Source organism: Platalea leucorodia (genome assembly GCF_965183815.1).
Source record: "Platalea leucorodia genome assembly, chromosome: 3".
NCBI lineage: Eukaryota > Metazoa > Chordata > Aves > Pelecaniformes > Threskiornithidae > Platalea > Platalea leucorodia.
The window spans coordinates 35,446,798-35,460,652 of record NC_138825.1 but is presented as its reverse complement, the minus strand read 5'-3'; the positions used below and the strand labels follow the sequence as shown (position 1 = coordinate 35,460,652).

The 13,855-nt window shown below is 49.2% G+C and overlaps 1 protein-coding gene across 2 annotated transcripts in view; it reads right to left on the bottom strand.

The window, feature by feature from the left end:
- The window catches only part of MDGA1 (MAM domain containing glycosylphosphatidylinositol anchor 1), a gene marked incomplete at both ends in the record, with an annotated part of 146,597 nt that overhangs the window by 67,298 nt on the left and 65,444 nt on the right, over positions 1-13,855 (bottom strand). For both annotated transcript variants that reach the window (XM_082305931.1, XM_082305930.1), the window contains 2 exons: positions 9,599-9,892; positions 13,145-13,474. In XM_082305931.1, coding sequence (XP_082162057.1) covers positions 9,599-9,892; positions 13,145-13,474 — 624 coding nt within the window. The remainder of the gene's footprint in view (positions 1-9,598; positions 9,893-13,144; positions 13,475-13,855) is intronic.

Here is a 13,855-nt window from a genome sequence, read left to right as displayed (position 1 = left end):
AGCAAAGTCACAGGCACAATGCCATGGCACCACATAGCTCTCTCTGGGAAAGAGGCTGGGGGAAAAGAACCTCTGCTCCCCTGGCACAGATCCTGTGTCAGATCTGATGTCCTATGCTCCCCTGCAGGTGTGGACAGCTGTTTTCACTTCTCTGTGCCTCAGGCTCTTGTGCAGAGGCTGAGAGTTATCATGAAAAAATGAATTGCTTTTTTTGCCTGCTCAGTGTCTTCCTGGTTCTCCTAGTGAGTTCTGGTCTGTGGTATCTCTCTCCTCACAGCTGGGCACTCAACATTCTCATGTCCTGGTCACCGAGCAGCAGAATTTGGTACAAACAGGGAATTCCCTCCTTTCCTGTCCTGTGACCCCAGCCTTTAAATATGAGAGCTGACAGCAGCTTTCTAACTCCCTCCATCTACCACCTCCCTTGCCCCATGTCTCCTGATGCCACGTTACCGCATATAGCGCATGCCTTCCCAAATGTCCTTTGCTCAGGTGTCAGCAGAAGCTCTCTCTTTTGCTAGAATATATATACAAACCTTCCCATCCTCTTAGCTCTCCTATCCCCAGTCTTTTCCACTGGCTTTTCTCTTTCAAACATAGCCACTACACCCAACCCATACAAGCAGGTGCCGCCATCTCCTCTCCCTAATGCATTCCCCATAAACTCAGATCCCAGTCCCGTCCATCACCTCTGGCAGAGAACATCCCGCCACCCCACGTTCCAGGATCCATGGTCCTTTCTCTGCCTTGGCCCAGTTCCCATGTCCCCTGGACACGTACTGGTGCTGCACAGACCAAGAGGGAAAGCTTGGCAGCAGCTGCCGTGCCAAGCTCACCATCTGACCTGCTGACTGGAGGTAAGCACTCGGCAGAAGTCCTCACAGTGTATGTTAGAGAGGAACCTGCGTTACATCCCCATGCAAACAGAAGCAGAGCCAGGACAACCTTTCCCTCCAGCCAGGCTGCCTCGATGCAGCCTGGGTACCACCAGCTGTATCACAGTTTGGAAATCTTTGATACAGGTGGTTTCACCTACAGCCTAAACCCAGACAGCAAAAACAGGGCTCAAAACCAAAGTGGTTTCTTCAGAATAGCAAGATGGGAAGCACTGGGAAAGTGTCTGACAGTATTTCAGCAGCAGTATGCTCCTGTGCATTGAAGACAGGGACACGCTTGGGCAAGACCCAAACATGCACAGCCTTGCAGGATGCCCAGCACAAAGCGTTTGAGAGGATTCTGGAGTTGTTTTTCATCCCAATGAATTGATCATAGAATCACAGAATCATAGAATGCTTTGGGATGGAAGGGACCTTTAAAGGTCACCTAGTCCATCCCCCCTGCAATTGGCAGGGACATCTACAACTAGATCAGGTTGCTCAGAGCCCCATCCAGCCTGGCCTTGAATGTTTCCAGGGATGGGGCATCTACCACCTCTCTGGGCAACCCATTCCAGTGTTTCACCACCCTCACTGTAAAAAATTTCTTCCTTATATCCAGTCTGAATCTACTCTCTTTTAGTTTAAAACCATTACCCCTTGTCTTATCGCTACTGGCCCTGCTAAAAAGTTTGTCCCCATCTTTCTTATAAGCCCCCTTTAAGTACTGAAAGGCTGCAATAAGGTCACCCCGCAGCCTTCTCTTCTCCAGGCTGAACAACCCCAGCTCTTTCAGCCTTTCCTCATAAGGGAGGTGCTCCATCCCTCTGATCATTTTTGTGGCCCTTCTCTGGACCCTCTCCAACAGGTCTATGTCCTTCTTGCACTGAGGACCCCAGAGCTGGAGGCAGTACTCCAGGTGAGGTCTCACCAGAGCACAGCAGAGGGGCAGAATCACCTCCCTCGACCTGCTGGCCACACTTCTTTTGATGAAGCCCAGGATACGGTTGGCTTTCTGGGCTGCGAGAGCACATTGCCAGCTCATGTCCAGCTTTTCGTCTATCAGTACCCCCAAGTCCTTCTCGGCAGGGCTGTACACAATCCCTTCATCCCCCAGCCTGTACTGATACCAGGGATTACCCTGACCCAAGTGCAGGACCCTGCACTCGTCCTTGTTGAACCTCATGAGGTTCACACAGGCCCACCTCTCCAGCCTGTCCAGGTAGGTCCTACAGCCTGTCCTGTAGGTCCTACAGGGAAAATAGCTGCCATGGCAGGAAAACCTTAAAAGGAGTGTCTGAATTAGAACAGTACGAGATGTGGTATTCAGCCCTGAAAGGGCCATGGTAGGTGAGCAATTGTCCACAGAGATGACCAAGACTGTCTACCATCCACTGTGTCTGTATAGCTCTTGTCTCTCCCTTCCTGACAAAACCGTATAGCTTGGATCTCTCTCTCTTGATAAAATTAAGTTGCTCTTCCTGGAGAGTCTGGCCAAAAAACAGGATAATGGCAGCTTATGGAAAGTGTATTTGTTTCTCCCAACAATATCCGAGAAATGGATTAGCTGATTTAAACCAGTACTCTTCTGAACAAACAAATTCATCTCTCTAGGCGAGGAGCTCTCACACAAGCTTTTACTCAGCCTATCATTACAACCACAGAGGTGTTTAGAGATGAGCAATGAGCTGCACAAAGGCTGAATGGCAGTGCAGGCAGGCTGCAATCTCACATAGCAGACCCAGGTCTCCTCTTTAAGGAGGGCTCCCACCTTCCTGCACATATCTGGGTATCATCCTCTCTTCTTTCATGCTCATTTACCCAGGGCACAGCGAGAAGGCCTCCCAGTACTTTGCATCTGACGTGTGGTGCCACAGACTGAACAGGCCAGCTTTGCAAAATCTGCTCCCTAGCCTCCAATGCCCTGGTGAATTCTCCCTGCCATCTGGGCCTTTTGCTTTATGTTTCAAGTCTCCTATATCTCTTGGCCACCACAGCATGCAGACATGCAGTGTCAGACCAATTTCAATCAAAGAGGTAAATCAGAAAAGCTGTCGGAGTGCAACAGAGACTTCCCAAGAAAGTCTCGGTGAGTGGCAGCACGTGGGAACCTTCCCCACAAGGCAGCAAGCAGAGAAGAGACTAGGGTCCTGCAGAGCAAGTCCTAACTGCTACACTTCAGGCCAGCCAAAATTCATACCACCGCTTTACCCTGTGAAAGACTTTTTCCTCCAAAGCTGCATACACCAAATGCTACAAAAAATCAGCACTGGCAGTCCTGGAGCTTTGCTCCGCAAACATAAAGGTGATCACAAAGAAGAAGGTTTTAGCTAAGCATCCTCAGCCTGTCAGACCACCTGCCCCCTCAATGCCACAAGGCCGGCACGAGGGCAGGGCCAACAAGTCCTAGACAAACAGGAGCCATCCTCTTTTCAGCTACAGTTGGTACAACCCCATCTTAAGACCCAATCCGAAACCAATGTAAGTGCTGTCACAGCCTCCGTCTACCAGGCCCCAGGACCAATAGGCGGTAATTGTTAAAACAAATCTGAGGCCAGCTAAGCCTCTGTGGTTGTTACTGTGCTCTGAACCGTGGCCATTTGGGTTTACAGCCATGACGGAGTAACACTGATTCCTTCTTCAGCCTGTCCTTAGACTGACAACTCTAATTAGTTGTTAGCAGCCCAGGCACTGGGAAGCGGAGTGAGCAATCCTAACGCCGTATCGCCGAGGACAGGGCTACGTGCACAAACACAAGCTCTAAGCAACTTAATCCCAGACACAATACTGCAAGCAGAAAGTGTGTTGACAATCAGGAACAAAACTCTCTGCTCTTAATGGGGGGGAGCGGGGGGGTTCTGTGTGTTGATAGGAACACAGAAATAACATGTATACTTTCAGCTTAGTCACACAAACCTCTGTACAACAAATTAGGGGATAAACAGGGAGGATTTCCATCAAAGTGGGACCTAACAACCAGGTCAGGCTTTGTTCAGACTAGTGGTTCGAGGTCATGCCCATGACTACAAATGATTTTCTTCTTTTTGCTAATGAAGGTCTCCGGGTTTGCAAACACCACATTTGCAGAAGGCAGAGTTTTCCTGTGGCTTTGAATACAGACATGCCTTCCCCAGGACATCAGTTCATTCTTAAGCCTCTGATGGTCTAAAATGAACCAGAGCATCCCAGAGCTCTGGTTGCTAGGAGAGCCCGAGGTTTCCCTCTCTTGGGACCAAGACCTGTACCACGCAGAACAGCAATACTGAAGCATGAATGGAAGGACAGGAAAGCCCTGGCCACTGCAAAGGTAGAAAAATCACCTTCTGCCCCCAAGTTAGCTCCTGAACTGCTCTCCTCAGCTTGGAGGAGGGTGTCAGGATGGACTTCACTGATGAAAATAATAAAAAAAATTAAAACAGTCACTATTAATAAATACCCTCAGAAATGAAACCAGCCAGGTCTAAAATTCTTAGCAGATGGCTCCATACTCCAGCTCACATGGCCAAGCAGCAAGACAGATAAGCCAGCTCAGTCACAGATATGGGTCAGCTCTGGCCACAGACAGTCTCATTTCTCTTAGACTCCCTTCACACAGGCAGGGAGAGCTGCAGGGAGCTCTCAGGAGCCAAAAGCCCAGTCCTAGCCACTCTGCAGGAACATCTCCATGCCAGGAGCATGTCTCAAGAGCGCTTTTAATGGAGCAGTTAATATCCAAGCTTATGTTTCAGAGGGGGCAGGGCACCAGCAAAAAGCACTGACATTGAGCTATGGTTTCAACAGCTGATCGAAACAGTTTAATGCATTTCCATTTCCAGTTGCGTGGATCCAGCAATGCTTCTTACTTATCACCCCCTCCTCTCCTCCCTGCTCTTCTGTTTGCTACACAGATAACAGGGGAAATTGATGCTGACTATTGCCCGCCTGATGTACAGCATTGCCAATGGGTTCAGCAGGATTTTAAAGAGGAATGAGTCAATAGCGTGTGACCAGGAATAACATTTGCCAGCGTGTGAGCTTGAATAGGAAAACATATCTGTGCCCACTTGAACATTAGTTTAAGTGACAAGGGCAGCAGATGCCCCGACAGGACATATTCTGGCTGCCTTCCAGGTCAGGGCAGAGCCAGACCTGCTGGTAATCAGCCTATGGCAATGCCTATGCTAGGACTATGCAATGGCTCCTGAAGTCCTGTTAACCATGGTAACTGCCCCTCCAAAGAGAACATCAGTCTGCTTTCCTGATTACACCTAATATTCACTATGCTTTGAAGATAAAGCTCAATAATTCTCCTGCTGCTTAATGCGGCAAAACTCTACCAAAGGGCAATAAGCATAATCCTTTGGAGATCAATCCCAGATGATTGTGGACTATTATTTTGGATCCAGAAGGGGCCAAATTCACAGGCCATGTTATGCCAGGGAAGGAGACACTCAGGTTAATTCCTTTTCTAGTCTTTCTTCCTGCCAAGATCTCACCTGCTGCATGACCCAAAGATGAGAAACAGGATCATCTTTCAGACTTGACTATCCAAAACAAGGTCAACTCTATGTAAATATCTCCTTTTCCTTCTCCCCTTCTTTCTCTGGGCACTTAGAAACACCAAGACTTCTGCCAAAGACAAAAATGGCACCAGCAAAAGTCTGCTTATCCAGTCATCAGAATTTAGTGAACTAATTCACATCTCTGAACAGACAGGTGCTCTGCTACCAGGCTTTGGTGGTTATCCAAAGAGGGAGAACCCACTCAGGTGATCGAGCAAGGGCCTGAGACAGCAAGTAGTGAGTGCTGTAAAAGGAGGATAAACCTATCTGTAGGAAAATACTGGAGCATATGTATCAAGGATCAGGCGTGATGAGAAGTGCAGGGTTAAGCTGGACTTTGATTGAGCTGTCCAGTAGTTTATGACATGCTGTTCAGGACTGACAAAGCATCAGAGCTGACACAATATCATTCAAGCAGGATAATGTACTAGGATTGCAATTTACACCACAGTGTTATATGAGGCTCTAACAGAGCAAATGTAATATTCATTGTGATAAGACAGTCATCTCAAAGGCCAGTTCTAGCAACAGCTAGAGTTTAGAGTCACTGCTAATCTTTGTAATTCATGGAAATGCTATTTTGACCAGGCTTTTAGGATACATGGCTAATATATTTTTTGCAATTTGTTATTATGTGCTTGCTAAATTTGTATCTAGGTAGCATCCTTCTCACTGATCCACACATACATTCTTTCTTTCTTTCCTCCTTTCATACATATTGGCTCAAATGACACTTTGTATTCCAAAACCCAGAGTGCTGCACATTTCAAGCCCAGTGTGTGTTTTACAACCTTATGCTATCTCACCTACACAGGGTGACCCAGCCCTGATTTTTAAGCCCACCTCTGCAGAGGATTCATTTTTCTGCTGGGATTTTCTTGAGTGAGTACCTGGTCCTGAAAAAATCCTTGACAACAGCATCAGCAATAGCACTGATACTATTAACAACAGCACTCGGCCCTTCTATTACTATTTTTATTTCAAAATTTCAAAGTGCTACGTTATGCCCCACAAATCCTTGAGGAGATGGGTCAGTTTTATTCCTGTTCTGAAGATACAGGAAAAGATGACAAGACACTGCCATTCCAAGTGGTAGCGAGATTCCCAGCCATTCTGACAAGCCCAATCTCTCGCTGTAACCAGTATACAACATTTCTTCATCCTCACCACAGAGCTATAAGGCTGTATGGACTTTCATGAACTTATTAATCTTCCAAAGCTCTACAGTTCAGACCAAGAAGCCCAGGGAACAGCCCATCCAGCCTGTCAGAGAGCTGATGATAGACAATTACAGCTCATAAGATAAAAGGAGAGCAACTTTTTCTGCTTGCAAAATACAAAAAATAATAAAAACCCCAAACTGTTGGTTTTTTTTTTTTGACAGCTGACTTGTTCTTTTTGTCTTCTTATTCTCTTTCCACTACTGCAGTGCAGTTGGCAAAGCCTATTTCTGGGCTAGTTTGTTACAATACATCACTATATGCATGAGGGTGAGGGGAGAAAAAGAAAAGAAAAGAGAAACACAGAACAGGTTCTGACATCTAATCAGATCTGCTGTATTGATTTTGCAACTTTAGCTTTGGAGCAAATCAGAGAAACAACCACATTATCACCCAGAATTCGCTCCTCCCTTGAGTGAGCCAGTTCAAAAGGAGCTCACACCGACACATAAACAGGCACGCCTGCATGCACACACACACACGCACACACGTGCGTGCACGCACGTGTGGACGCACACCCCGCCTAAGCGGCTCTCCGGTGGGATGCGTGGGCTGGGGGAGGCGGGGGAAACGCTCATCACGGAGGCTGCAGGAGCCACACGATCCCCATTTCCGACAAGATGAGAATTCCAGAGCAAGCCACCGGACTAATGAGCTACCCACACTGGAGAGCAGCGTTTCAATTAACCACAGCGGCCCCCACCACGGCACCCACCTCCTTCCAGCTGCGTGAACAAGGAGGAGAGGGATAAACAGGGACTGTGTTGCTTGCTGGTTTTTTTTTTTGTGCGTGGGGAAAAGGGGGAGCCTATAAAGGGGATGAGGGCAATTCTTGCCCTACTTTCTTGGTTCGCAGTTTGTTTTTCATGCTGATGGAAGGAGCAAATTGACAGCCCCAAAACCAAAGCTGCCTGCTCAGGCACAGAACAGGCAGTGCCACTGTAAGGTCCTTCCACAGCTTCCAGGCAGGAGGAGACAGCTCAGGTGTACAAACACTCAGTACGCACCCAGCTCCAACTAAGGGTACACAGAACTGATGGAGAAGGGAAGAGGGCTGTTTGGGTGGGCTGCTGCATGGACCATGCCACCATTACTTGGGCAAGATCACAATAAAGCATTGCTTGGCCTTGGGAAGAGCTCTAGGAAGAGTACGTTGAGTTGCTCTTTACGCAGAAGTTCATCACATCATTGCCTTCTTGGGTGCCGCATCAAAGGCTCTGCCCCAGAACAGCTTTTGGCTTGTACCTACCATCTTTCTTGCGTGGTAAGTCACATGCTCCCCCTCCAGCCCAAGATTCAGGGCTGTGAACCCCCTCCAGACCACCTAGTAAGCCTGAATTCATCCCAGGCTCGGCACTGCTGCTCCCTCTGCAGGGGCAATGAGGGTCAGTGAGGACCACACAGCTTTCAAACACCAACACCAAACTGGGGACACCAGCAGGTCTGATGGTTCTTTGCTCCAGAGTGAGATTTTGCTCCATTTCTCATCAGTTCTTGGGGTGACCAAAAGTCACCCTCCCTGCCGTGTTCTGCCGTGCCCCATACACCTGACCCAACCTGCCTTCCAAAACAGCTTAAACCAAGATGCACATTTCCACTCTGCTTAAGGGAAACTTCTCCACACATACTTACCTGCATGGAAATCTATATACATTGCCCTGTCCCCACCCTGTAATTTAATTCCTGCCATGATCCTGGATGGACAGAGACAATTTTAAAAGGGGATCTCTGAATACTCAAAGTGTCTGCAGGATTTCACGCTCCTCCGTTACTGCTGTGCTCCCAGCAGCTCCCATCTGTGAGCAGTGTGTCTGGCTGGCTTCAGCCAGGTTATCCACTCTGGTCTCACTTCTCTTTTTCCCGGGGAGCAAGCCTGGGAGGAGCGTGGCAGCATGTCTAAGGAGCGCTGCTGTGCTGTGCGTGGAGGCTTGTCAGTCACAGCCCAGAGGCAAATTAAGCTGCTCCCTACCCATCCCACACCTGCCAGATCTGTGCTGCTCAGAGGGCTCTGCGAGAGTTCAGCAATCGCACTATCCTGATGGGACAAGGTCTGCAGGGAGGGCTGCTCCTACAGTCACGGCTCCTTCAGGCCAAGGCATTTTAGCCAGCTACCTTCCCCCCACCTGATTCAAAGTCTTGAAGGAGAGAGCACAGACTCCCGCATGTCAAAACACGCCTCAACAACATGGGAGCTGAGCAGGCACTCACTTCTCCGGAGGGAGAAGCCACTGCAGGGAAAGGACAGAGACAGTCACCCAACGCAGACACCAGCAGCACCCCTCCCTCTGTGTTCACCTGCATGCACAGGTATCGCCTTCAAGCAGGGCTGGGAGCACCACCCATCACTGAAATCACTCAATACACCACATGCTAAGAATCAGTTTTCTGTTACTCCCAGCTTTATTGCATGGAAATCATTTGGGAGCATGCAGTCCCCATTAGGGTCTGCCTAGCACTGCTTTTCAGGCAAAATGGTTCAGGCATGTCCAGAAATGACAGCTGGGGTAACTGAGTTGAAGAAACTGGTGTGGGGTGGAAATGGTCTAATTAACATTCATTTGCTGCCTTTTGAGTCCTTGACTTTACAGACTCACTAACATACCCTGAAGGTATTTTACACATATGTAATGCACACAAACACACACCTGGTAAAGCTGCTGTTCTGCACTCGTCCACTGATAGGGAAATGGAAAGCATTGTATACAAACACACACAACACCTCTCCCTTCCACTTGCAACACGCTGGCCATACGATATCCTGCCCTTAACCTTGTGTAGCCAGACCAATTAAATATAAACTGTTCAAAGGTACCCAGACAAGAGAGATGTGTCTGCTCAGCCCCGTAAGAAAGGTCAACTCTGCCTGAAAGCAGCACTGAGTGTGTCAACCCTGATTAGCCCACAGGCTTTTATGTACACAGGCATTCAGACAGGCACTCCAGTACTGTATGGTTATACTCACACTGCACGTTGAGTTGCACCAGGGCTTCCCGGGGTCTGATGTTAAAGCCATTGTACCTGGCTGTCTGACACTTATAGGTGCCGCTCATTTCTCGGCTCACACTCTCCAGGCGCAGCTTCCCATCGTATGTCTCCATCGTCATTGTCCCTGAAGGCATGGGGGTTTCCTTATCTACCCGGGACCAGATGATGGGTGGCTTGGGCTTCCCTCGAACCTCGCACTGCAGCTCAGCCCGGGAGCCCTCCCGAACAGTGATTGTGGATTGACCCTTAGGGACACTGATGGTTGGTGGCACTAAAAGGGAGACAAGAAGGGAATCGTTTTACAGTGAGTTTCCAGCAAGCAAGGAATATTCTTGAGATGCTTGTGTTCAAGTCACACCGACAGCCCTGAAACTCCAAAGGTTTCCACTTGACACAGTGCAACCCCTAGAGGAAGGGGTCATCCTACAGGATCTGGAGCTGCAAGGCATCAAGGAAGATCCAACAATGTATCCCACTGCCAATGGCAAGTACTAGCTGTATTGGGACATTCTCCCAGCTCCCACCCCTCCGGTTGCAAAATGCTATCCAGTAGCAGGGCTAGCGCACAGACGAACCCAAAGGCAAAAGCCTCTTTGATCCATTTCTTAACTTCTGGTCAGTGAATTTCCCAAATGGAACTGCAGCCTTTTGGCCAAGAAATAGAAGTCGTATCTGCCAAGGTATCTAGTTCCCTTACACAGGTCAGACCGGAACCAAGGCTTACAGGATTAGTGCTTGTAGATCACATCTCCAGCCTTATCAGACATCCAGGATCCCTGTTCACTGCTAAACCACAGCAAGGATCCAGCTCTGTTAAGTGCTTAGGCTTACTTTACATTGAGATTTGCAGTGCACTAGTTATCTCTGGCTCACTTGAGCACGAGATGGGTCCCAGCAAAGATCACTTCTGGCATCCCTTCCAGGCCAGGCTGGGAACAGCTCACCCAGCAGAACTGCTGCCGAGATGGGGCTAGAGCTGGAGGCACAGTAATGCTCAAGAAATATCAGCTATCAACTGACAAACAAAACTTTGATGATAAACAAAGCTCAAAAGAAACCCAATGACTGCAGCTAAAGGGTGCGGAGGTGTCGGTGGGAAGAGGTTTGTTGTTCACGTCCCCAGCTCCACCAAGAACAAAGGGGATGTTTGTGCTAAACCTCATGTAATAATCACATTTTATTTGTATTAGGCTTCAGAGTTAACAGTTCAACTGAGGTAAACAGGGCCGTAATAATTTTCTGAAAGCTCTTCTGTCAGCCCTTCCTGCTGACAGTGGAGACACTTGGATTGACACTTCCATAACTGCAAGGGCCACATACTTCGTTTCCATTTAAATCAAAGTTTAGAACAAGCTGGTCTGACCAATGTTAGCTCAATTCAACTCCAGCAAAGGAGTGTGCTACAGTAATCGCACACGTTACAGCCCACAGCTGCTTTAAGAGCAAATTTAGGATGGCTCCAGACCAATCTCCCACTGCAGTGATCTCCCTATGCAACAGGGAGGCCACATTTTCAATTTGCAGGTCTCCTGTGGGCTGGGGAATCTTATCACACCCTGTCCCACATAGCACGAAGGGACGACAGCACTCTCGGTGCCCAGTACTGCCAGCAGCTGCTCACCTGGCGAGAGGCAATTTTCTCCATGGGGAAAAGCTGTAAATTGCATTTGAAGATTTTTTTTTTTTAATTAAAGCTATCTCTTCAGAGCTGCTTAGTGGAGGCAGCCACCCTGGAGAGCTCAGGCTTCGCTCAGCAGGGAAACATGGAGCCACCACTGCCGCCCTCCTGCTCTGATCCTGTGGTCTGGGGAAAACCCGCTGGGTTTTTATGCGGGAACCACATGTTGGAGGCAGCTCATGTCTGTTCGTGGGGATGCCACAGGCTGGACAGCCTCAGCTGCTGCATGAAGGGCTGCTCCAGCGGGGACAGCTGTTTTCATCCCCTGGGTCACAAAGTGGTCCTCCTGGCCCAGGATGCCAAAGAGAGGCATCAAAATGCCCCAGGCTGCCCTCCTGTCCTTCCCCATCAGCAGCATCCATATGAGCATGTGGGGCTCATCCTCCACCGGCCAGGCCAGAGCACAGGGCAACCTGTCACCGCAGACACCTCCTTCGAGGCAGCGGCCAGCTGGCACCTGGACTGACACCTGCAACAACAGACACTGCCCAGCCTTTTGGTGGGGTCATCCAGGGTCTCCCAGCCCTTCACTGCCTCCTACCCTTGCAGTCTTAAACACAAATGCACTCTGCCATCTAGTGATCTTGGGCAAAAAGGATTACTCCTGGCGGCAGCAGCCACACGAGGTTGGGAAAGCTGGCTTTGCACCAAGACTGGGGGGTTCCCCAGGTTTTATTCCCTGCTGGTACAACAGGGATGGTGTCTGCTGGCACAGAGAGCGCCCTACTTGCCAGGGCTGCCAGCAGAAGGGAAGCACCACCCTTCGGTGTTTAGTAGGTCCATGGCATGGTCAGGACTTGGTCTCCAGGCTGCTAATGAGCACTGGGCACAGTCCCATTGGGAGCAGGCTGGCCTCAACGTTTCTGCTGGGAGACAGGGGCTTCCCAAAGCATCAAAAGCACCATCTGCTGGGGGGCTGAAGCAAGCAATGTCCAGAATTAAAACTGGGATCAGCCTGACCAATGGATCCAGCACAACCAGGAACTGAGAAGAAACTTTCCATGAAGGTTCAGGACAAAATCTGTGGGCAGCTGACCCCCTTGGGAGTCCTCACCAGATTACTAGCCCAGTGCTGCTTTGTGCCGTACCCTCAAGGTCCTGGAAAGGCATCAAGGTGACATGGATAAATGGGAGAGCAGAGCTGGACCCACTGCTTCCCCAGAAGCAAAAAGGCAGCCCCAAGACCCTGTCCCCAAGGTGACTGACAAACACACTTACGGATTAGTCCTGTCCTCACCAAGCCATGGGGTGAAGCTTTGACCCTGATCTGAAAGTGGGGAGGCATTTATAACACTTGTACTCCTACAGAGAGTGCCCAAGACAGATTGTAATTGCAATCCAGTAAACGTTAAAGCTCTTCACACAATTTGCTATGACAGAAGATACCAATCTCTTGGCCACAGCTCTGCAAAAAGGGACATTCATTATAAGCAATGCCAAAGAGAGGAAAGAGCATCTTTCTTTCTCTTTTACTCCCTTCTAAGCAAAGGGACATTTGAAATTTGGTGAAATACCACCCCCTCTTTCTTCCTTCACAGTTTGGAGGCTTCTTTGAATAATGACACTCTAAACCTGTCTTTAGCTTTGACTGGACTGCACTTTGGACTTTCCACAGGGAGAAAACATAAAGGAAGATCCGCTTGGTGCACAACACATCTGGCAGAGAATCTGTAACTATGACCCATCTCCAGTCTCAGCCAAATGCTTGCCTGAAAATGTGATACGTTTTCCTACTAGGATTCAAGACACTCATGCAAGGTCCTTCAAAAAAGCCAGAGGGATGGGGGGCAGCCAGTGATGCCAACCACTCTCCTGGGGTCCCCCAGCTGCCACAGAGAGGCTCACCTGTCTCTGAGGAGATGTTCACCTCCACACTGAGGTCAGGAATGGGTGCTCCCTGGAAGGTAGCCACGCACAGGTAGGTGCCGTAGTCACTGAACCTCAGGTCAATAATCTCCAAGCTGCAGGTCACAGGTGGGAGCTCGGGATCATTCCTGGTGATGAGCAACCGGTCTGAGAACCTGGCTGGTTTCCCATTCTTGTACCAGGAATAGACAACCTTCTCCTGGGGGACAGCATCCACGTGGCACGAGAGCTTCAAGTCCTGCCCTAACTGGATGGTCTCGCTCTCTTTGATCACATCAGGGGTGATTTGGAACGTGGCATTCTTCATGGCTGGGATGAACACAAGTGCAAAACTGGTTAGGGACAGCAAAGTGTCTTGCATGGGACAGGACAACAGCTCTTTGCTCCTCAGGAAGGCAACATCTCCATGCAAAACCTGCCTCACACTTCCCCCAGTCACGTTCCTACAATAGAACCCCAGGGCCTCACATCTGGCAATCTGGGATCATTCTCTAGCCCAGGACAGTGCTACAGCCCAGGATGAGGCTGCAAGCAGTGCTAGCACAGCCGCTGGTCTGGGAGCAAAGAAGCTTGCACAGAGGCTTCTCCAGAATACTAATGTCTGCTAAGTATGACATTCACCCTCAGCTGTACAAGAACAACCAGGAGAAATGCAAATCTAGCCACTCCACCCTGAAAACCCATGCTCTG